Source organism: Drosophila miranda, chromosome 2, assembly GCF_003369915.1.
Source record: "Drosophila miranda strain MSH22 chromosome 2, D.miranda_PacBio2.1, whole genome shotgun sequence".
Lineage (NCBI taxonomy): Eukaryota > Metazoa > Arthropoda > Insecta > Diptera > Drosophilidae > Drosophila > Drosophila miranda.
This window is the reverse complement of record NC_046675.1, coordinates 8829811-8852958: the sequence shown is the minus strand read 5'-3', so window position 1 is coordinate 8852958 and position 23148 is coordinate 8829811. Positions and strand designations below refer to the sequence as shown.

Sequence of the window (23148 nt, the reverse complement as noted above, 5' to 3'; positions counted from 1 at the left end):
CCATTGGGGGTATTTCTGTGCAGGGGAAAAAATTATAATTCGATGGCGTCACTATCCAGCGGTGGTTACAACAGAGATCCCCAGCCACATTCAGACAGCCTGCCAACCTGCCAGCCTGCCAGCCAGCCAGCCTGCCGGTTTGTCTAGTCTGCAGGATGAGGGTGCATAGCCTAGCCACCCCTAAAAAAGGATACCACCAAAAAAAAAGAACAAAACGAAGCCAATGACCCCGTCAGAGTGTCTGTGCCACGGCCGAATGAGTGTCAGCCGTGCGATTGCGTGTCCGCTAATTACCACAAAAACATTAAACAACATCTGGCCCAAAAACAGAAACACACCTGAAGGAAGGCCCAGAAGGGAGGGTGGACTCTGCTTAAGCCTTTTTCTTTTTTTTTTGGTTTTCATTGTTATTTATTGTACGAAAAAATACTCGCGACTGTTTCTCAAATAAATTAGTAAATATCATAAGTATATTGCAATTGTAAATGTAGGTTGTATATAATGCCATTTACTTGGATGTTAGTTACAAAATTTTCACATACTTTTTACTTTACTTTTCGATCGTTTCGTTTCGTTTCGTTTTGCTCTTACAAAAATTTCCTTAATGTTAATTGTGTGTTAATTCGACTACAGATTTCATAAAACATTTTTGTGCAACAAAAACACATTGCCATTAACTTTTCAGTTGCCCGTATTACATTTTAAATACAAAAAAAAAATTAACATGTATGTAAATGTATATAAATATATCAATTTGATCAATTCGTTAGAAACAAAGCGAAAGATATACATAACGTATCTCTACGATTTGTTAATAAATCATCCATGTAACAATTTCAGTTTTTTACACACAAATAAAAGGCCTTTTTGGGTTTGAACATTGTTTGTTTTTGAGTTTACGAAAGGGCTTTGTGGGGGGAAGGGGTATGCTTAAGACTAGGGTGGTGGTGGGGGATGGGGATGTATCTATACATAGAGCTCAGTTACATAATACTAGTAGTAGATGTTTGCTTTAAACGGGCAGCAGAGCAAGAGACTTATATACCTATACCTACTTAAAGGGGATTTGAAATTTTTGATTATTCTTGCATTTTGTGCGAATTTCGAATTCTTTGATTGGGTAAAAGATAACATACAATAATGATCGAATATAGGAGTAATATTGGATAACAGTTTGCCTTGAATTAAACGCATACTTCAGCTGCTCAGCGAAATGCAATTAGATCATACTTTCTGCACTTAAAGCTAACGATGAAACATTACATCAAATTAATCAAAGAAATCGTAAATCATGAACATAATTGAGTGCAGCGATTAAATACATAATTCATAAATCATTTGAGTGGACGTAACATGGTAGCAAAATCATCAATAAATACGTAAAAAGGATACATATGTATATATCTTAAATGCCTAATAAGCTAAATAAAATTCACAAGTACTTAAAACACAGTGTGATCTTGGAAATGGAGGGGCATGGAAAAGAGAGTAGCATTGTATTAGGCTTAGCAACAAATAAATAGTTAATTACATTAATTAGTTAGACTAAATGGAAAGCGAATAAAGAAATAAATTACAATAATTAACATAGGAGGAAACGTGTTTCGCAATACTTTTGTTGCAGAACTCTCCGGCATCTGTTCGACTCTGTTCATGTGTTCTTCATCGTGGGATTGTGCATCGCCTGGAACGAACTGTGGGTGGGGTGGGGCGGGGCGTGGGGAATGTTAGTATTGGGAATCGAAAGAATAGGAGAAATATTATTTAAAGCGTCGATGCGGCATGGTTGGACTCTCGGGCGGTGTATCCCCGCTGGCAGTACTGCTGCCACCCCCAATGACAATCTGTTGCAGCGAATGCTTCTTGGTCACACTCTTGAATGGTGCACCCAGCTTGCGGGAACCGCGGGGCGAGGTGGATATCATGCTGCTGGCCGCCGCTGCTTCCATGGCCGCCGTTGATCCTGCCGAGGCAGATGGGGCAATGCCCAGCATTGGCCCCGAATCAATCGAGGCCTGTACCCAACCTGCAATCAGACCAGTTGTCCATCAAATTATCCTCTAAATCGACTTCGACTTGCCTACCTTTCACTGAGGCGCGATTATGATCGAGTAGAGCCGAGGCCAGGGGCGCCGCCGAGCTGCTGGCATTCGATTCCCGCAGCATTCCCAGCGTGGACAAGGGCATCGGGTTGTAGATGCGACTGGCGAAATCCTCAAATGTAGTGCTCTCCTTGTAACGCGACGAGACGCTGTCAAGCGAACGATTGCGCTCCTCGTAACTGCAAATAAAAAGGAAGCACAAGTCATTGGGATGCTTGGATTGAAGGTTGTGTCATGGACTCACAATTGCTGGTAGAGCGGCAGGGCAGCGCGCTTCGTTCGACTGGCATTGATGGCTGTCGCCCGGATGAGGGTGGCCAGGCAGGCGCCGTTGACAACGCTCTCGTTGGCCAGCGGACCGAACCAGGGCACCTCGGGCTTCCGGTTGATGGTCACCCTGAACAGGCCGTTTCTCAGAGGATAGACGACAATAAGGACATCGCAGAACTCTGTTGGCAGGATGTCACGCCGGTAGTCCCTGTGGTGCTCGCTCCACACAATGTGCACCTCATCGTTGCCCAGATGTCGCGTCTTTAGCAGCATCGCCTCCGATGAATCCGAGGGCATCCTGGTGGCCACATGGTAGACAACCTCCAGGAAGGGGGTGGCGTAGTAGGGCGCCGTCGCTCCGCATCCCTGCCGCGGCAATCCCCCCAAGAAGCCATTGTGCGTCTCCAGATCGATCTCCCAGCCCAGAGCCGACACGAACATCTCGTAGGTGCTGCTGCCGCTGGTGTTCCGCAGGATGCTGCCCTTGTCCTCCTGCCCGGCGCCCACATAGATGACGGCCATCTTGTGCGTCTCGCGACACTTCTGCAGATCCACATTCCTTAGCTCTCGCATCAGCTTCTCCGTCCTCTGCAGCAGGTGCGTTCGCGAACGCCGCTCCCAGCCAGCGAGTCCCAGGTGCGAGAAGAGCAGCCGGCAATACTGGAAGGGCATCTCCGTGCGGGTGGGTAGCGAGTCAAACGAGGCGGAGGCCGAGTGCAGGGACCGCTGGTCCACCGATGATGATCCATGATGCTGCAGCGATGAGCTGGAGCCGGCGTGCCGCAACGCTGGCGAATGCGCCCGGGCCGTGTGCGTCACAAATTCCTGTTCGAGCAGCCGCTGGTTCAGGATCACAGAGATGGCCTGTGCCTCCTGGTTGTTGCCCAGCGCACTGCTGGTCGGGGCATTCAGCTGGGCGACATTGGGCGCCACACACTCAGGACTGGTGTGCCCGATGTAGGCCAGCATGTCGTCCAGCTGGTCCAGATCCGGTGCCATGTCCTTGGCCAGCGGCAAGACTCCAGCCGGCCGATGGCGCAGTGTGTGACGCGGTAGCTGCATCTCCACTCCCATCATCGAGGACGCCATCGAGTCCAGCGTCTGCTGCTGGTGCTGGTGATGGAGCTTTGGCGTTGGTCGCTGCGACGTAGGCTCCTCCGTCTTGCGCGGCTCCGAGTACAGTATGGAGGCATCCCAACATGCCTTCCCATTCAGATCCCGCATGAGCACACGCACCTGCTTCTCGGCGGTGACCAGGCCGGCGGTGATGCCGCCGCCGGGCAGCTTCAGCGTCGGCAGCTCTATGAAACTGGCCACCAGACCCGAGTTGAGCATAAACAGCTGCACATTCTGGGCACTCACCACCGAGGGTAGATCCACAGAGTCGCGTCGTGTGTCCACCTGGCTGCCCAGGGCCGACCCGCCAATGTCATCGTGCTCCTCCACCATCGAACTGAGCCGCGAGGCTCCAATGCCCATGGGAAAGTGACCGATGTGGGTGACCAGGTGCATGGACACGGCCTTGGCGCACAGCCGGATCGCCGTGATGCACGCCTGAATGGTCTCCGACGTTTGATAGGTGGCCTCCGGCAGTCGTCCATCGCCCTGCAGATCGTCGTGGGCAATGTGCATGTCGAAATCATCGTCGGCCGTCAGTTTCACCCGCTCGTGACGCGGCGCCCCGGACGCCACTTGGAGGAGCACGCGCAGCACTTGCAGCACCAGTGTGTCGCCGTTTTCGTTGAGGGGCGCCAGCATCAGGGTGGCGGGTATCGCCATACAGAACTCCCCCAGGCAGAGCATCAACGATGTGAGGACCACCTTGTCCGAGTCCTTGGGCTTCGAAACGTTCTGGATCTCCAGGGCCTTGCACAGCGCCGTGATGATCAGCTGGGGAACGCGCTCTATCGCCGCCAGCTGACGGCCCCGCTCGGCACACAGCTTCAGGGAGTCGACGGCCACCATGGCAATGGTGTGATGCTTGAACTGGAGCGCCTGGAGCAGCACCTGGAGCACTTCCTTTATGCGAGGATTGAAGTTCTTCGACTCTTTGGGATGGATATCCTTGGGATGCGGCACTGCCTGCTGGAAGGGCACTGCCCGGCCCGCGGCAGAGTTCGTCGAGGGCTGGGAGAGGCGCTGCAGCAGCCATTGGCCCAGCTGGGACAGGGCTATGCAGCGGGCCTTGGAAGAGGGCTCGCGACGCGCACAACGCAGGACAATGTTGAGAATGTGATCCTGCAGATCGGGGCACTCCATCAGCTCGAATTTCTGTGGCGAGGGCTGCAGCACGGGACGCGGCAGCAGCGAGGACGGATAGCAGAGCAGGGATCCCAGCAGGGCTGCCACCTCGGCCCTCGGCGTGCTGCGGGTGACCTCCAGGGAGGTGAGGAGTATGGCACTCGCATGCACCAGATCGAGCAGCAGCAGCGTGTGTCCCGGCAGGAGCAAGCTGAGCAGCCGCGGACCCTCCAAGTACTTGAGAATGGCATAGATGAGGTCGCGGTCCTCTCCAGTCAGCAGCTGGTGCAGCGCATGATAGAACAGCGGGAACTGCTGCCGGCCCACGGCTCCGTGGAGGGCCAGAGAGCAGAGCAACTGCAGCGCCCACAGCTTGCCCTTCTTGAAGGATCGATCGAGGGTGAGGGAGCCATAGCACCAAGGCGCCACAATCCCGATCGGCGGCACAAGTGTGGGAGTCGGCGGCGTGCTCTGGTTGTCCGTGGATATCCCTTGATTCTGCTTGATCTTTATCAGATTCTGTGTCATCTCCAGCAGATGCATAAACACCTGGGCGTGCAGATCCGCCTTTGGTATGCGATTCACATCGCCCAGGGCGCCCAGCATGCGCTTCCACATAATCGAAGTGGAATCCGGGTGCCAGCCCTCCGCTGAACCCCCGAGGATGATGCAGCGACGACCGGACATGCTGCCCGATCCACTGCCGCTGCCATAGCTCCCGGAATTGGCATCATCCAGACTCGCGTCGATATGCAGCTGGGCATCCTTGATGGATCCCCCTTCGATTCCACTGCTGGCCGTTGGCGACGGACTCCGCGACCCCGCCCCGCTCTCATTGTCGCCATCCTGGTAGCTATCCGTCTCGTCCGTGTCGCCTCCCTTTCTCGCGGGTATCGCTGCCAGCGAGTCCAGCGACATGGCCCGCCTCAAGTCCTGTGCATTCGATGCTCCACCACCACCACCACCACACTGCTGCATCCGATGCTCCCCCAGCAGTTGCTGTGACTGCTGCAGAGGCTTCGGCTTGGGCGTGGCTGCTCGTCGTCGGCGGATGCGTGAGTTTCTGGCCGCCGACGCTAAGCTGCCCTCGCTATAGCTTCTGCTCAGCATCGGGGTGAGGGGAACAGGTCGCGATCCGTGCCCTGTGCCACCCTGCGATTGCGAGTGCTGGTGGCCATGGGGCCGTGGGTGGTGCCCCGAGGGCAGCAGTGCAACCTGCGAGGCCTCGTCCGAGCGACTGCTGTTCGACTCGGCCAGCGATTCGCGCTGACGGCTCTGACTGCTGTTGCTGATGGCCGAGCCAGCGGCGGGTCCGCCGTTGGCCATAGTGCTGCTGCTGCCGCCCGATCCCTGCCACACGGTGCCGATGCGGCGACGTTTCTCTGCCCGACTCTCGGCCACGCGATCCAGCGGCAAGTCGAGCAAACTAATGCCGTACGTGTAGCGCGAGAAGACGCGCGTCAAAGTCTGTATCGTTTTGTTCCACTCGACAATGAGCTCCTCGCGATGCGTCAGCGACTGCAGGACATTGAGGAACTTCTCCCACAGCAGCACATTCACCGGGACTTTGGTGTGGGCCCGTATCCAGGTGACAATCAGCGTCTGGAAGATGGCCGATCCCAAGATGCCGCCCAGAGTGGCCGTCTTGGGTGCACCACCACCACCACCACCAGCAGCACCACCTCCCCCAATCCCCGATCCATGATGATGTTGATTTTGATGCAGCACCACGGACGTGACCTGCAGCAGGACCAGCAACAGCTGCTCCCACGTGCGCGAATCCATGTCCGTGTTCATCACCATCGTGCGATAGACATTGAGGACCTTCTTGCAGATCTCCGTCTGCTCCTCCAGCGGCGTGGATCGATAGTTGCGTGATCGTGCGGGGAAACAAATGTTCAGATTGGCCGTGTTCACGAGGAAAACGTTGGCAGCATTCGTCACAAACACCTACAAAGCAGAAAAGACTCGTTGAAGGAAGATCCCAAGGATATGCATCTCGAGACGCTTACCTGTAGTACGTTCTGCCTGCCGGCTCGCACGGCCAGCTGCTCCTTGGAGTTCGCTATGGCGCCCACATAAGAGGGCGTGCGCAGTCGCTGGCTACGTGGCGTTCCACCTGCCGTCGAGGCAGACGGCGGATCATCGTTGGGCTCCAGCAGGAACGGCGGTGGCGTCTCCCCCGTCATCCAGTCCCGATACACCGCAATGGCCGTGCGTATGGCCTCGATCTGCGGCTTGGAGGTGAAGTTCAGGAGGAAGGCCTGGCGGTAAACCTCGTGGACAAAGTTGATGTTCTCGCGACTCACGTAGAAGACATCCCGTACGATCAGTCCCTGCTGATAGCCCTGCAGACGCACATGATCCACATCCTCGATGTGGAGCGTGCAGTCCAGTCGGTGGCTGAGCAGACGCTCGTGGGTGAAACGCGACACCCAGTTAATGAGCACCACCACACAGGAGGCCATGACTTCGTCCTTCTTGTTGATTGATCGCATCACAGGCATATCCAGGCGGGGATTGTAGATCGAGCAGGTGACATCGAAATTTGGCGAGAAGACGGGCAGGAAAACATCCATGAAACGCTGCAGCAGGAAGGCAAAGGCTCGATGATCCTTCTGCGCACGATTGTCGCGCCATCGCAGACACGCGGCCGTGTGGACCATGCTATTGAGCAGCACCTCGAGTCCATCGCGGGGATCTGGTGGCGCCGACTTCTCGCTGGAGGATGGCGGTAGCAATGCCACCAGCTCTGAGCTCTGCACGGGATGGGAGAAGGCATTGTCGTGAAAAACGGACGCCATGCCGCCGTCTGCCTTCATATTCGGATGTGTGAGAAAGTCCGAGGCGCTGAACTCCGTGTCGGGGCCCATCACACCCTTCTGAGGGACAATTAGGCCGGGTATCAGATCCGCATACATGGCATGCACATAGCCGGGTGCATTCTCGCCCAGCGTCTGGTACCACAGCAGGAAATATCTGTGGAAAAGAACCAGCACATTAGAGGAGACCAATTTGCTGTTGTGTGGGACTCACCTGACGCCTTCCCTTCTCAGCTTTGGGGAGTTTCCCAGATGCAACAGCTTGGCCATGATGCGGCTGAGTGAGTGGCACTGCCAGCGACGGGCCAACAGCTCTGGCAGCAGGCACAGAATCTTCTCCAGCAGCCATAGTGAACCGTCTAGCTCCTCGCGATGCGCCTTGTGGACTGCGAGATAAAGTTTCGATTACAAATCAATGACAAATTACACGTTTGAACCCATTTTTGGCTCTAGCTAAACATTCCAATGGAGACATAGACATGGAGATAGAAGATGCATGTGGTGCAGATAAATAGATACGTAAATACAGGGAGAGAGATACAGAGAGAGAGGAGTAGGGCATATGGACACATGAGAGTATGGAAAACTGATTTTCAAAGCAAGATCTTGGGCGGATGCAAATTCAATTTTGTATCAAATTTTGTATCAAATAGAAAAACCACATAAACTTACCAATATGAAACGGAAGTTCTGCCAGTTAGGGGATTTACAAAAAAACACAGAGAGAAAAATATATAGAGAAATTGAGAGAGAAAGAGAGATTTTAGGGTAAAAGAACAGAAGAATGGAAGACAATTTAGAATATTTGCATCTCATATGTTTTTCGGCTACTATTTATCTCTACTATTTAATGGGACTAAGCATTAAGATTAATGGAAACCCAAACATAATAAGAAGCTCAGTCCCCCATTTAAGGTCGTCGCAGTTTACTTTTTGCTTTGCTGCTTAATTGCTTGAAAATAAATCGTCGGTAAAGATACCAGAAAATTAACCGAATTTAAGTGGGCCAAAAAAAGAGAGGGGAGACGGTTAATACTTTCGTTGAGACTGAAGTTTGGATACTCTTTCGAAAGATCGTTTCATGAATAGCACATTTCACACGGGACTGGCCTAAAACAGCTGATTTTCTGTTTAAAAGCAGCCAGCTTTGGTAATATAGCAGTCAGCACTATTAGGTACTCGACAGGCCACTTACAAAATTTGAGTTGATCTGTTTGTGGCAGCCAGCTTTGGTAATTTCATAGCAATCAGCACTATCAGGTACTCGCCAGGCCACCTTCAACAGTTTTATAGCAGCTAGCTTTGATAGTTTCAAAGCAGAGTTGATCGCTTTATGTTAGCCAGGTTTATAGTATTCATAACAGTCAGTTTTGCTATTTTAAAATATTTCTGTTTTTGGTATATTATCTCAACAAAAAATATCAAATATGCCATTCGCGGGGAAACTCGAAAATCGCACCCTCTAGTGTAACAGACATTAAATAGGTTTTCCCCTAGGGTTGTTTTCGAAGAGTACAGATTTCTCTTTACTAAAAAACATATAAACAGATGTGAAAAACATTCATTAAAAACAAAATGTTTAAAGTACCCAATGTAAAGGGTACAAAACACTCCATATTTGGGGCACCATCCAATGGATAGGGTACACAAGACACTCCGTATTTGGAGCACTGCCGACGACCTCAGAATTAAAGTTGAAATTACCTTTCTGCTTTAGGTTCGCCTCCGCCTGTATGAAGGTGTCGTAGAGTATGAAGTACACATGACTATAGTTGGTCTCGAACAGCGACTTGGACTCCTCAAGCTCGACATTATCTATAAAAACAAAAAAGAAAAAAAAACGAGGACAGTTGTTGAGAGATTGCGAGTACAAATTGCATATTGCTTAAATACAATCCATCAAAGGTTTCTATTTATCTATAGGTTCCCCCCCACCCCGTTCCAGGTTCCCGCCAGAAATAACCGATAAGAGCCGGGGCACAAAACAGCAGGCAGGTCCTAAAGGCCGCAATCTGAAGCACCTGCCGGCGCACTGATAAGCTTTAGAGGGAGGCACCACCAACCACTGCAGCAAATCCAATCCAGGCGGCCAAGCCAATATCTCCATTAAGGAATTATCTATGGAAAACCACGCATGACGATGCACAACAACAACAAAAAAGCTATTAAAAAAAAGAAACACGTTATGATGGGTGTTCAGGGTTCCAGCAATTGTTGTTGTTGCTGTATGAATCATTTGTGGAAGGAGGAGAGAGATGGGCGGAGGGAGAAGGGAGGAGTGCCGGCTGCTGTCATCGGCAAAAGCACACTGCAAAACAGAAGAAAGCTAAACAAAGAGTAAAAGCCAAGTAAGAAACCTCTGAGAAACCGGTTTCATAGAAGGCCAAAACGAAGATGTCTGCCGCTTTGCGCGGCTGATGATGATTATTGTGTGGCAACAACAACAACACAACAACAACAATAGGCTGCAACAATTGGGAACGCTCGCTCAACCCAATGGGAAGAATGTGTAATGCGTGTAATTTGCCAAGGGACAAAGGCAACTAACAACAGTAACAGCCGGAGAGCAATAGCTCCGGCACCTGTTGGAAATCGTTCGTTCAGTGACACAAAAAGAAAGCCACTCAAAGTCAGAGTCAAGGAGGAGGCGGCAGGCAGAAGGCAATGGCTAGAAGGGGGGGGCTATATCTACACGACTTGAACTGAAACTCGTCGACAGCAGTTGCCGTTTGGGTTATAGCTTCTTGTGCGCTCTGTTCGTTTATCATTTAACGTGGTTTTTCACACATCCCGCCGCTTGCCACATAGCGGAGTATATCGGAGCATCGGAGCATGTGTGTTGTTTTTTTATTTGCATACATTAATGTTGCCTGATGGAGAGAGATAGAGAGAGAGAACTGTGTGTATGTGTGTGTGTGTGTGCTTTGTGTTCTTTTGCGCTTTGCGCCCAACAGGAAATGGCCAACGCTCTGGCGGCCCCACTTATGGTCTGTGGGCTGAACGTCATTGAGCGAACAAAAATGGTTCGAGCGACACCCACCTGCCTGCAGAGGCTCGGACAACCATTCGATTCAATTCCGACCAGTTCCGACCATTGCCATTGCTTTGAATGCAAATAAATTATGAAATAATTAACACTCGAATCACTGAACCGCCAACGCAGTGGACACAGAGGTCTCTGGTTTCTGGGCTCTGGGCTCTGGGGACGACCTTACCCAATATCATGCGCAGATGTCGCAGGCGTGAGGCTGAATCCTTTTTGCAATCCTGTAGCTTGGCCGTCGACTTCTTAACGTCAGCATGCGATTTTTTGGTAAACATTTTTGCACCTTGTGTTCTCTATTGCTCAACGCAGAAAATTGCGCACACAACAGGCAGGGGCTGGGGCGCAGGCACAGGCACAGGCATGTGGGGGTATACACTTTCTATTTGCTATTTTTTTCAGCTATTTATTTATACGCGCACGCTAACCAAAACACTTTGTCCAGCGGAGCGCCCCGGAGAAATTATTAGCAACGCCCGCTCGTCCCGCTTGTCCGCTCGCCCGCTGACGTTGCCAGCAGCAGCAGCGCAAAGGGGGTGCTTGGGAGGCTTTTCTCTGCTGCTTTGGTCGCTCTTTCTGGTGGTTTTCCCGATTCTATCTCATCTTCGATTATTCACTGACACACACGGCGGACGCGAAATAACAATTGCAGGCCAACGGAGACGATTTTACAACCACATTATCGTACATTCCAAATTTAATGTTTTCTTTTCTTCAAATGCGTCGCGAATATATCGTATATCGATAAGAAATCGAACTTAGCCCACTTAGCCCCCCTCTATTTAAACATTTCAACGATTTGAGCTAAATGGCGGCAAATAAATAAATTTCATCTGAGCAAAAAAAAAAACATGACATCTTTCACCTGAACTGCGCTAAAATTATTAAACTTGCATTATTTTTGGTGAAATATTCAAAGACCCTTAGCTCTGCCCACATAGCCGTATCCCACTGATGAAATAATTTTCTACAAGATTAATTACTTTAAGAAACTCTCATTTGTTGTAATTTGACTAAAACAAGGTTTAAACAAAAAATATTCAAAAAAAAAAACAGTCGTAGTGTCGTTATATAATGTTGCTGGCATTTGAAGACTTGTTGCGTTTAAGTCGGAGTATAGCTTTGGATACCCTATTTTGTTGATTTGATATGAAGATACTATTTTCCAAACTGTTTTTAAAACGTAATTAAAAAAATTGATATGTTTTAAACGTATTCCCGCATTTGATTAGTTTCCTGTATATCCTGATGCCGATACTCATTATTGGTCTCTGTAAGAAGACCGCTAATTGCAAAATTTCGTTTAAATACCTTTCAAACAGAGACTGACTAGTTTCTGCATCCATCAGAGCCTGGGATAACAAACATTTCCGCAAGTCTATAATACATATCCTTTACCCTAGGGTATGCAGAACGTTGCCCATGTTGTGGGACATGGCTGCTCGTTTTCTCGGCACATGAGTCTGGCCCATACAGCACTCATTTTTACCTACCGATTCAGAGAGAGCAACAAAGAGAGCCCCAACCGATTTGAATAAAGCAAAAAGAGCCGAGTGGTGCGCGCCAAATAGAAATTGTTTGAAAGTGGTTCATTCGCCGTTTATACGACAGAATATCGTGAATTAGAATTTAAAATTGGAGACTTCCATTCAGCTCTGGAAATAGCAAGAGCCCAATGCTTCTTACGATTCAATACCTTTCTAATTTTACCAATTTCGTTGAGTTCGCCAAAGCAATTACGATAGATATCATTGAATCAGCGATAAGGACTAAGCGTAATTAAACGGCAATTAAATCAGTGGCGCGGGAAAAACCCTTTTCCACCCCAAGTTTAGTACAATGGAATACCTCAAAGGACAAACAACACGATGGGTATTACCGGACTTCTTGAAACGGCTACTACCACGTCGCTTTAACCGCTGGAAATTTCAGAGTAAAATTGTGCTGCCCTGTCTTACCATAACCATTTTTCTGAACACTCTGTACGGAATTTACTGGGGTCGTTTTAGTGTAAAACGTCAAAAGTTTATATTCTCGAAACCGGTGGCTGTCTACAGCGTTTTGGTGGGCTTGATCTTTGCCGTGTACTATGTGTGGGAGGTGTATGATGAGTTCACAAGTGGCCGCATCAGCAGCAGGGACACCATTAAGATATACTGCTACATGAATGTCTGCATTTGTCTGCTCAACTATGTGACACAGTGGGGTATCACAGGTAGCATTCTCCGTTTCCAGAACAGTGTTCCACTTTTTCGAGTGTCCAATGCCCTGGACATGTCGATGATGATAGTGTGGCGAGCAGTCCTAGATGCTGTCCTTAAGATGATACTCTGTCCGTTGATTGTGTACGTAACATTGATACTCTACCAGAATCGAGCCCATCCGGAGATGGAATGGACCAGTAAGACGTCCGTAAAGACCATGCTGCCTCTGATAATATCCAACCAGGTTAACAACTGCTTCTTTGGTGGCCTGGTGATTTCAAACTTAATGATTGCCGCAATCAATAAGCGGATACGCAGCATTGTAAGGGAGGTGAACATGATGCAGACGCCACTGCAGATGGAGCTTCAGAAGCCCTACTACCGCATGCGACGCTGCTGCGAGCTGGCCAACAGTCTGGATAAGCTGGTCATAAAGTATGTCCTGACTGTTTCACGGTCCAGGGGATATATGCGGTTCACCGACTGGTCCATGGTCATGTCGATGGTCATGAATCTGATTGGCATCACTTTGGGATTTTACAATCAATACCTGGCCATTGCCGACTATTACATCAATGAAGAGCCTTTTGATCTGTATCAAGCCATTGTTCAGTTGGTTTTCCTTGCGGTGCCGTTCATGGAATTCATACTGGTATCTCGTATAAGCAGTCAAATGCTGCAGGAGGTAAGTGCTTCCCGTACCCCAAGAACTATCTATTTATATGGTTATACAATATTTAGAACAAGAAAACTGGAGATCTCTTGCAGCGCATAGACCTACAGTATGCTGATGTGCGTTTCAGGCAAGTTGTCAACTCCTTCTGGCTACAGGTGTCCACAATCGAATATAAACTGATGCCTCTGGGTCTCCTGGAGCTGAACAGCTCGTTGGTCAACACAATTTTCGCGGCAGTCACTGGATTCCTGTTAATCCTGATACAAAGTGACCTCACGCTGCGGTTCTCGCTGAAGTAGAAATAAGAACGTCATTTTAATTCAAGAATATTTGATATTTACGAATCAATAAACCAAAAGAATTATTGTTTAAAAATATTCCACACTCCAACACGATTAACGATTATTGATATATGAACTAGGTCCGATTCAATCGAACTGGTTCGTGCGAGAACTACGTGACGTGTAAACGCTGCCGAAAAGTCATTTTAGTTGTTTTATTAACGTTTTTTAAGTAAGTTTAACAATAATGGGTTCGTTCCGCCGCGACAAAGAGGAAGAGGATGACGGTGAGTAGCAATTTAACGCCCAGAGCTTACTAATCGCACAGCGCGAAGAGCCACAACGACCGATAAAGGGGAGCAACTCCAGCACAGCTCTGCGGAAAAGGTGCTCCGCTGGCAACCAGCAGTGTCCACACACAGATAGACACACACACACTAACACAGAAACCAGCAAATATATATACAAAAAAACAACAAAAACGAGTACTAAAGTTATTAAACAAATTTGTATGTACTGACGGAAAACATGAAATATTTTTCCTCCCTAAAAAAAAAACGCCCAGGCCCGACAAATGCATACCAGAACCTGGAGAAGACGTCTGTGCTGCAGGAGACGCGCACGTTTAACGAGACGCCGGTGAATGCCCGCAAATGCATTCACATTCTCACCAAGATCCTATATCTGATCAACCAGGGCGAGACGCTGGTGCCACGCGAGGCCACCGACTGCTTCTTCGCGATGACCAAGCTGTTCCAGTCCAAGGATGTGGTGCTGCGTCGCATGGTCTATTTGGGCATCAAGGAGCTGAGCTCGGTGGCCGAAGATGTGATCATTGTCACCAGTTCGCTGACCAAGGATATGACCGGCAAAGAGGATCTGTATCGTGCGGCTGCCATTCGTGCCCTCTGCAGTATCACGGATCACACCATGCTGCAGGCCGTCGAGCGTTACATGAAGCAGTGCATCGTGGACAAGAACGCCGCTGTATCCTGCGCCGCTCTGGTCAGTTCGCTGCGTCTCGCCACCACAGCCGGCGATGTGGTCAAGCGTTGGGCCAACGAGGCCCAGGAGGCAATGAACAGCGACAACATTATGGTGCAGTACCATGCCCTCGGTCTGCTCTATCACATTCGCAAATCGGATCGCCTGGCGGTCTCGAAGCTGGTCAACAAGCTGACGCGCAGCTCCCTGAAGAGTCCCTATGCTGTCTGCATGCTGGTAAGTGGCGGAAAGCAATATTTTATGGTGGATATTTGATTAACGAATGTTTCTTTAGATACGTATTGCCTGTAAACTCATCGAAGAGGAGGATATACCCTCGGAAGAGCTGTCGGACTCGCCTCTGTTCACCTTTATCGAGACTTGTCTGCGCCACAAGAGCGAGATGGTCATCTATGAGGCAGCCCATGCAATTGTCAATCTGAAGAACACCAATCACCGCATGCTGTCGCCGGCCTTCTCCATCCTTCAGCTGTTCTGCAGCTCGCCCAAGGCCACGTTGCGTTTTGCTGCTGTTCGGACGCTCAACAAGGTAGCCATGACCCATCCGGCAGCGGTGACCACATGCAATCTGGACCTGGAGGGTCTTATCACGGACTCCAATCGATCGGTGGCTACTCTGGCGATTACCACGCTTCTAAAGACCGGCGCCGAGTCCTCGGTGGAGCGTCTAATGAAGCAGATCTCCACATTTGTGGCAGAGATCTCAGACGAGTTCAAGATAGTGGTGGTCCAGGCCATCTGTGCCCTCTGCACCAAGTATCCCAGGAAGCACACTGTCCTGATGAACTTCCTCAGTGGCATGCTGCGCGAGGAGGGCGGTCTGGAGTACAAGACATCTATTGTGGACACCATCATTACGATTATTGAGGAGAATGCCGACGCTAAGGAGTCCGGGCTGTCGCATCTCTGCGAATTCATTGAGGACTGTGAGCATGTCTCGCTGGCGGTGCGCATTCTCCATTTGATGGGCAAGGAGGGACCCTTCGCGGCCACGCCCTCGAAGTACATCCGCTTCATCTACAATCGTGTTATCCTGGAGAGCCCCATTGTGCGGGCGGCTGCCGTTACCGCACTGTCCCAATTTGGAGCCTCCTGCCCGGCTTTACTTACGAACATTCTTGTTCTGCTTGGCCGCTGCCAGATGGATCCGGATGATGAGGTGCGCGACCGTGCCACCTACTACTTGACCATCCTCAACACGGAGCGAGCCGATCTGTATAAGAACTACATTATTGAGCGCGAGAACTGCTCGCTGGCGCTGCTGGAGAAGGCTCTGGTGGATCATTTGAACGGCGATCTCGAGAAGCGCTTTGACATTTCCGTTGTGCCCAAGGCCGCCACCGTTGTCCGAGCAGAGATCAGCAATGATGTGATGCTGGTCACCAGCGCCCCACGCCCGCCGAAGATCACACGAGAGGAGGAGAGTGCATCGCGGTTGGCCCAGCTGCCGGGCATTCAGGTGCTCGGTCCCGTGCATCGCAGCACGGCACCCATACAGCTGACCGAAAGCGAGACGGAGTACACGGTGCAATGCATCAAGCACATCTTTGGGAAGCATGTGGTCTTTCAATTTGATTGCCTCAACACACTGTCCGATCAGTTTCTGGAGAACGTGCGCGTGGAGTTGACCCTGCCCGAAGGATTCACAACCAGAGCCGTCGTACCATGCCCAAAGCTGCCGTACAACGAACTGCAGACCACATATGTCATTGTGGAGTTCCCACCGGATGCGGGCAGTTCCATAGGTGAGTCGATTGTCATCCACTGGGTCCTCAGAGTGTGCTTATGTAGTACTCAATGCTCTCTTCTCTTTCAGCAACCTTTGGGGCCACGTTGCGATTTGTGGTCAAGGATTGCGATCCTAACACCGGGGAGCCCGACTCGGAGGAGGGCTATGATGACGAGTATATGCTGGAGGACATGGAGATCACAGTGGCCGATCAGATACAGAAATCGAAAAAGAATAACTTCCAGGTGGCCTGGGATGCAGCCGATAGTGAAGGTAAGAATGCAATCCTTTGAAAATTCACGGCGGAGATCTCTAATGAACGTCTATATATTTCTGCCATCCCCCAGAGTGGCTGCAAGCCGAGGATACGTTTGTGCTGTCAGCCGTCACTACGTTGCAGGATGCTGTCAACACTATTATGAAAATCCTTGGCCTGGGCTCTGCAAATCTCTCTGAAAAGGTGCCCGAAGGCACACACCTGCACACGCTGCTCTGTTCGGGTACAAATCTAGTCCGCAGCTTCTACTGAGTCGTATCTCAAATCTTTTGTATTCTTTGTGGCATTTTTCAGGCACCTTTAGAGGCGGCGCCGAGGTTCTGGTGCGGGCCAAGCTGGCACTTTCCGAGGGCGTTACGCTGAATCTGACGGTGCGCAGCACAGATCAGAATGTAGCAGAGCTAATAACAGCGGCCATCGGATAAGACAGCGAGCCATGCAGGAATCTCGTCTGGTTTCTGCGTGCCGTCAATATAATCTAAACAAACACAACAACTATAAAGAGAAAAAGAAGAACCCTAAAAATTAATCAAAAAATTCATAATTTTTAACGTTTAAGTGATTGTCTCTGTAATATTTGTGCCCAACCCCTCCCCCCATTGGCGATTACCTGCCAGCAAGCACTCCATATGCAATGGCTTTGCCAGTGGCGTACACAAACACATTCTTTGAATTGAATTTGAACATGAATTGTTATTGCCCAGACGGGGCCTGCCTCCATTTTGAAAACGTAGGGGTTTTGTGTAGCATCCAGCTCCAGCATCATTTAAATTTTAAAATATATTGTATGTATATGTTTATGCCCCCCAATTAGCCTGGCCTGTGCATTTAGCTTAAGTATAAAACTATAAACTATAATAAATGTATATGCAATGCAATCAGAGTTGAACTTGAGAATTTTATTGTCCAGAAATTGCAAAAATCCAAAATTGTGTGCTCAAGCACACGCTGAAAAGGGGAATTCCCGTGAATAGTAAAAAAGAAACAATATGCATGTCGTGTGCATAACTCAATCATTTTAAGGGCGACTCTGAGTTTCTCTGTTGTTTTTCTGGACTGAAGCCTACCATCGATTTGAAACATATTTTACCCAAAGATGAATTAATGTAACGAAGATTTCAACGCTCTGATAAATTTGTTGGCTCTGCAAATGATCTAGGGATCTAAAAAAAAGTGGAAATTATACAATTCGTGACGATTCGTGGCCAAGAAAATTTGAGAGCCACAAAAAGAAATTCGATATGTGAAAAACTCATTCTTACTTTATTTTTTGTTGTTTATATTGTAGTTTTATTTAATTATAAATAACTTAAAGTTGCAATATCCTAGAGTACTTGTTTTTGTTTTTCCTATTTTTACAAATTTGTTTTTGCCTTTTTTGAATCGTCTGTCCATTTTCGCTGCGCTCTTTTAACATTCGTCTTAAATTACAAATTTTTATATATCTTTCGCATGAATTTATAATTTCTTGTGCTTTTCGATTTTTGTTCGCAGTCGATATCCTCCGCAATTCTTTGCTATATTTAATTGTGTAAAATGTACCATCAGACAATCAATCAATTATTTAAAATGTAAGATTCACACGCAGGTATAAAAAATAAAATAAAATTGATATTAACAAATAACACACACAGTCACGCACTCACACACGCCCGCACATTTGCAGCAAAATTTCACAATGATAATTTCATTTCGTTACAATTTGTATATATCCATCCCGTCGTCAAATGGTGTCGTTCTTTTTTTTTATTATTTAAATATGTCGTTAGATATATATGTATATATATAATTATGTCTGTGTGTGTGTGTGTTTGTGTATTTGTCTATCTGTGTGTGTGTGTGTGTGGCGATTTTCCCCCATTTTCCCCCCGAACAAAAGCCCAAGACCAGACGCTTTTGACGGCCGTGTGTGTGTGTGTGTGTGTGTTTCCTTAAGTTTTTGTCACATTTAACGCCTATCAAATTTTGCTTTATATTACAAACTAGATTCTAGATGTTCCTTAGCTTGGTTTTTGATTGCCCTGATGCGCCAAGCGGGGGGTGCACACACACACTGCGCTTCGTCTGGTCTGGTCTGATTGCTCTTTTCTTTTGCTGAACGAGCAGACATATACACATTACATTTATATTACAATTAAACATATTTCGTTTACAGATTTCGTTTAGGTTTTTTCTTTTGCGCTTGCTTGCGCTTAAAGAGGATTTGGGATTTTGAGCCGGATTTTGGATCCTGGGAGCCCGGAGCTGAAAGTCACAACACTGCTCCGGCACTTTAGTTCGGCCTCGGCCTGGGCGGCATCCGGGGGTAATCGCGGGGAAGGGGGGGGGGGGGGGACATGACTTGACTATTGAGCAGCTTATAAATTGTACAATTAAGATAGTAGAGTATGCTTGGATATTTTATACAGTGAGTGAGTGCTAGCTGGTGTTGGTGGTGTTGTTGCTGGTGGTTGATTGATAGGTTCCTTCGCTGCTGCCTTCCGTAGTCCGTTCCTCCATTCCGCTTCAACATTTGAACTTGACCATGGGAATATGCTTGGAAGACACACACTTGTCGCAGCACCACTCTGCAAACACCTCCTTGTTGAGCATTTGGAAGGCCGCCTCGGTCAGCCCCACGCAGGTTCTGCGATTGGAGATTATAGAGAAAGAAAAAAGTATAGAGAGAACACAAAGATTCAGGTTTAGTTACGGGGAAACCCTTTAATGATTATAATGCAGATTCCGCTGGCTGGGTAATTTACCTGTGAAAGAAGAAGTTGCATCCGGATTCACAGAACACGGCCTCATCGTTGTCGTTCACCTCCTTGTGGCACATGCCACACGGATATATGGGCGGCGCGTTGGGATTCTGGGGATTGAAGACCATCGGCTGCCCAGGCGGATACATCTTGCCACCGCTCATTGTCATCGGCTTGGGTCCCACTCCCATCGGTCCACCCATTGGCCCGCCGCCGCCCATGGGTCCCATGTTTCCCATCGGTCCGCCAGGACCCATGGGTCCTCCGCCGCCAAACATATTGGGTCCGGGGCCACCCATGGGACTGTGATGATGGTGGGGATGGGTGTGTGCGTGATGAGGCGACATGTGCGGGTGTGGGGGTCCGTTCATGCCTCCTGGTCCCGGGCCTGGTCCTGGCACACCGCCCATATGCCCGTGTCCCATATGCGGACCCGCATTCCCGTGCGGTCCGCCCATCATGTGGGGATTGGGGCCGCCGCCGCCCATGTGGGGAGGCATACCGCCTGGTCCACCATGCATGCCGCCGCCTGGTCCACCGGGACCCATCATATGGGGCGGGGGTGGTCCACCCGGATGGTGGTGCGGATGATTCATTAGCTGCGGGTGCGGTGGACCAAGATGCGATGGTTGCTGGGGCGGCAACATCTGATTCATGCCCATGCCAGGGCCGTGCCCATGTCCATGGACATGCCCGTGACCGTGACCGTGCCCATGACCGTGACCGTGACCGTGTCCGGGTCCATGACCAGGAGGACCGCCCATGTGCTGCTGCTGCTGCTGTTGTTGTTGTTGTTGGTGCTGCTGTTGTTGTTGCTGTTGCTGCTGCTGCTGTTGTTGTTGTTGTTGTTGTTGTTGTTGTTGCTGCTGTTGCTGCATAGGAACATTCGGGTTCATTTGCTGGCCCATCATGGGTCCATTGTTATTGTTATTGTTGTTTTGTGGACCATTCGGACCGGCGGGCGATTGGAGAGGACTGGGACCCGAGTTGGGCATGCCCGGACTGGGGCCGGCACTGTTCAGCGAGTGATGCGGTGACATGGCGGGCGGCGCTGGCGAGGATGTAGGCACTGACGTGGACATCGATGAGGCGGTCGTCGCTGTCGATGTTTGCGTGGGCGTCGACCCCGTTGCCGATGCCGAGGAGGCGGCCGACAATGAGGGGCCATTCGATTGCAGCGACGTGGGCACTCCGAGACGGCCACCGGCCGGCGACAGATGAGGATTTTGATTGTTGTTGCTTGCATTGTTGCTGTTGTTGTTGCCGAGCATGTTGTTTCCCGGACCACCTCCTCCTCCACCGCCGCCGCTGTTGTTGTTGTTGGCGGGAGACATGCCACCTGGTCCGACGAGGCCACCGGGCCCAGGCCCAGGACCTGGACCGGGTCCACCTGGCATATGACTGCCATGATTCGTCGGTCCATTGCCCAGCGGACTGTGCAACGGGGGCGGACCCATCTGTCCATTGTTCATGGGTGGCTGCGGAGGTTGTTGTTGTTGCTGCTGCTGCTGTTGTTGTTGTTGCTGCTGCTGCGGCCCCGGACCACCTGAAGGCGGTCCAAGGGGACTACCAATGGGATTACCCATCGGCGAGCCCATCGGCAACGAATTCATGGGCGAGTTCTGGCCAGGACCGCCAGCTCCTCCCATGGGAGAGCCCTGCATGGCCCGCTGGTTGGGTCCGTTCGGACCACCGCCCATTGGCGAGAGTCCTCCCATGCCCATGTGATGTGGTGATATGCTTGGTCCTCCCATATTGCCCATTGGACTCATTCCGCCCATTCCAGCCATGGCGCCCATGGGACTGCCCATGGGCACGGGGCCACCGGGACCAGGTCGTCCGTGATTCATATGCGGCGGCAGTCCCACTCCAGGGCCGGGTCCCATCGCATGCGGATGCATTGGACTCATGCCACGCATTGGCGGTGGACCGCCCATGTGATGCGGGGGTCCATGGGGATGTCCCATCGGTCCGCCCGGATGGTGCGGATGCATGTGGGGATGCATATGCGGTGGGCCACCGCCCATGCCCATGCGATCCTCCCAGTGCGGATGCGGATGTCCGCCGCCAAAGTGTCCAGGTCCTGGACCTCCGCCCATTTGGTTCATGGCCGCCATCGCCGCGGCGGCCGAGCTCGACATGGCCGAGACCTGGGGGCTGTCGTCAAAGGGATTCGAGGCAATAATGGTGTCTCCGAAGCCGCCCATCGGCGGCGGCGGCAACAGATCCTGCGGCGTTGGTGGTGCTGATTGTTGCTGCATTGAATTGGCAGCGGCGGCCGCAGCCGCTGCCGCCGCCGCCGCTGCCGCAGCAGCCGAGTTGGCCGCATTCGAGGTTTTCCGCCGCTTCTTGGGATTGCTCGGCGCCGAGATGATATCCGACGGAGGCGGCGGTTTGAAGTCAGGCGGACAGAGGCCGCCTGCTGGACCCGGCAAACGATATGGCGCCATACCGAGATTATGGGTCATATTAGAGGTATTTTTCTTCCGAATGGTGGCAGCTTTTTCTTTAACTACGGGGGGAAGAAATTCTATCTAAGCGGCGTCGTCAATCCCTCGCTGGAGATCTCGACGCGGGGTGAAGAAATTAGAAGATGTAGCCCGCGGGTGGTCAGCACCCGATGACGGATGGAGTGATGCTGATGTTTGCTGGTGGCTGGCTTTACGGTGATCGCTGATCTGCTGCTCTCTCACTCGACTGTTATCCACTTGGTGCGGCCTGGGACCGCCAAAAGCATATCGACCTAAGCAAAAGGGCAGAGCGTGAGTATTTTTTGGCTGTTCAATACTCAATTATTTTCCACATATTTACCGAATCATCTTAGCACAAGAACAACTGAATTTTCAAAAACTATTCCCAAGAAACGGCACTCCGCACACGGCACACGGCCACGGAACAACGGCACAACGGCAACCTTTGCAATTTGGAGCTGGCAACTCTACGCGCGCATGTCGTCAGCGTTGGCAGCGTCGTGTTGTCTCGAAAGCGCCAAGCGCAAGCAGCAGCAGCACCTGCAGCGGCGGCCTGCAGCATACAAAAACAAATATGCACTGGATCTTTTTCTTCGTTTATTGCAATTACGTGCTGGCTTTACATTTATTTTACTTCCGATTTAATTGGTGGAAGCCTCCAGTGGACGCTGCAATGCGCGTTGTGTTGTCTTTTTTGTTTTATTTTCTCACACAGCGCCACTATAGGCTCTTCTTCTTGCCAGCGATTTTATGTTCTCTTTGCACCACCGCCGCGGCAGCAAATCGCTGCGTTTGGCCTTTAATTGCACCACTATGCGGTATAGTGCCCAATATTTAGCACACGATAATGGTTAGCGACAATTATTATTAAATAATACACACTTTTTGTACTTTGCACGCGATTGGGTTTCGAGGTTTTCTTTTTTGTTGATGGCCGCTGCTGCGCTACTGCAGCATCAACTTTTAATGAGTAGCGGATTTGAGCTGAGCCGCGTTCCAAGGTAGCACACACTTCCGAGTATCAGTGGGGACGCACTGTGTCGGATTTTATCATTAATGCATCTAACTTTGTTTATTTTGTTTAATTTTTGCGTTGGAAGAGCGAAAAAATATAAATAATTTTCATCGCCTGCCAGCCAGTGTGACCGTATTTCGCGGAAACCCAAAATGCCGGAATTCCACAAGACGAAAAGAGGGACCAGAGCTGCAAATGCGTCTTTGCCTCTCGATAAGAAGACAATTTAATGCAAAAAACTGATGTAACAATGCAAAAAACACTGTTTGAT

The 23148-nt window shown here is 50.1% G+C and overlaps 4 protein-coding genes and 1 long non-coding RNA gene across 7 annotated transcripts; 2 read left to right on the top strand and 3 right to left on the bottom strand.

Annotated features, from left to right (window-relative positions):
• Positions 1 to 439: 439 nt before the first annotated feature.
• Positions 440 to 11240, bottom strand: LOC108156051 (probable Rho GTPase-activating protein CG5521). Of its 2 annotated transcripts, XM_017287323.2 has the most exons (8): positions 10651 to 11240; positions 9140 to 9250; positions 8108 to 8125; positions 7650 to 7821; positions 6626 to 7592; positions 2347 to 6563; positions 2085 to 2281; positions 440 to 2026 (listed from the first exon to the last, which is right to left on the bottom strand). In XM_017287323.2, exons 1-8 carry the CDS (start codon positions 10754 to 10756, stop codon positions 1761 to 1763), a joined length of 6054 nt encoding a protein of 2017 aa, XP_017142812.1. In that variant the 5' UTR covers positions 10757 to 11240; the 3' UTR covers positions 440 to 1760. The 2 variants fall into 2 exon arrangements, with proteins under 2 accessions (XP_017142812.1, XP_017142813.1); XM_017287324.2 differs by lacking the exon at positions 8108 to 8125 and having other exon boundaries at positions 10651 to 11239.
• Positions 11241 to 12308: 1068 nt separating this feature from the next.
• On the top strand, positions 12309 to 13677 carry LOC108154783 (putative gustatory receptor 97a). Its single transcript, XM_017285170.2, has 2 exons — positions 12309 to 13367; positions 13424 to 13677. The coding sequence occupies exons 1-2, from the start codon at positions 12318 to 12320 to the stop codon at positions 13655 to 13657; spliced, it is 1284 nt and encodes a 427-aa protein (XP_017140659.1). The 5' UTR covers positions 12309 to 12317; the 3' UTR covers positions 13658 to 13677.
• LOC108154786 lies at positions 13340 to 14151 on the bottom strand. Its single transcript, XR_001775003.2, has 3 exons — positions 13957 to 14151; positions 13464 to 13648; positions 13340 to 13396 (listed from the first exon to the last, which is right to left on the bottom strand). It is a non-coding gene; the product is annotated as an uncharacterized LOC108154786 (long non-coding RNA).
• LOC108154779 (coatomer subunit gamma) lies at positions 13786 to 17533 on the top strand. Its single transcript, XM_017285163.2, has 6 exons — positions 13786 to 13926; positions 14205 to 14860; positions 14919 to 16389; positions 16461 to 16646; positions 16721 to 16873; positions 16945 to 17533. Exons 1-6 carry the CDS (start codon positions 13887 to 13889, stop codon positions 17073 to 17075), a joined length of 2637 nt encoding a protein of 878 aa, XP_017140652.1. The 5' UTR covers positions 13786 to 13886; the 3' UTR covers positions 17076 to 17533.
• Positions 17534 to 18124: 591 nt separating this feature from the next.
• On the bottom strand, positions 18125 to 23032 carry LOC108154780 (protein pygopus). Of its 2 annotated transcripts, XM_033388162.1 has the most exons (4): positions 22203 to 23032; positions 21707 to 22134; positions 19395 to 21667; positions 18125 to 19276 (listed from the first exon to the last, which is right to left on the bottom strand). In XM_033388162.1, exons 2-4 carry the CDS (start codon positions 21857 to 21859, stop codon positions 19156 to 19158), a joined length of 2547 nt encoding a protein of 848 aa, XP_033244053.1. In that variant the 5' UTR covers positions 21860 to 22134; positions 22203 to 23032; the 3' UTR covers positions 18125 to 19155. The 2 variants fall into 2 exon arrangements, with proteins under 2 accessions (XP_033244053.1, XP_017140653.1); XM_017285164.2 differs by having other exon boundaries at positions 19395 to 22134.
• Between the last annotated feature and the right edge of the window lie 116 nt (positions 23033 to 23148).

Bases quoted from the DNA above. Each gene is read 5' to 3' on its own strand.
- LOC108156051 (XM_017287323.2), bottom strand. From the start codon at position 10,756: ATGTTTACCAAAAAATCGCATGCTGACGTTAAGAAGTCGACGGCCAAG. The intron at 2,282-2,346 runs GTGAGTCCATGA...TTTTATTTGCAG, and splicing joins CTGCCGCTCTACCAGCAATT to TTACGAGGAGCGCAATCGTT. The intron at 2,027-2,084 runs GTAGGCAAGTCG...GTCTGATTGCAG, and splicing joins TAATCGCGCCTCAGTGAAAG to GTTGGGTACAGGCCTCGATT.
- LOC108154783 (XM_017285170.2), top strand. From the start codon at position 12,318: ATGGAATACCTCAAAGGACAAACAACACGATGGGTATTACCGGACTTC. The intron at 13,368-13,423 runs GTAAGTGCTTCC...TACAATATTTAG, and splicing joins GCAGTCAAATGCTGCAGGAG to AACAAGAAAACTGGAGATCT.
- LOC108154779 (XM_017285163.2), top strand. From the start codon at position 13,887: ATGGGTTCGTTCCGCCGCGACAAAGAGGAAGAGGATGACG. The intron at 16,647-16,720 runs GTAAGAATGCAA...GCCATCCCCCAG, and splicing joins GGATGCAGCCGATAGTGAAG to AGTGGCTGCAAGCCGAGGAT. The intron at 16,874-16,944 runs GTACAAATCTAG...GGCATTTTTCAG, and splicing joins GCACACGCTGCTCTGTTCGG to GCACCTTTAGAGGCGGCGCC.
- LOC108154780 (XM_017285164.2), bottom strand. From the start codon at position 21,859: ATGACCCATAATCTCGGTATGGCGCCATATCGTTTGCCGGGTCCAGCA. The intron at 19,277-19,394 runs GTAAATTACCCA...CTCCAATCGCAG, and splicing joins TGCAACTTCTTCTTTCACAG to AACCTGCGTGGGGCTGACCG.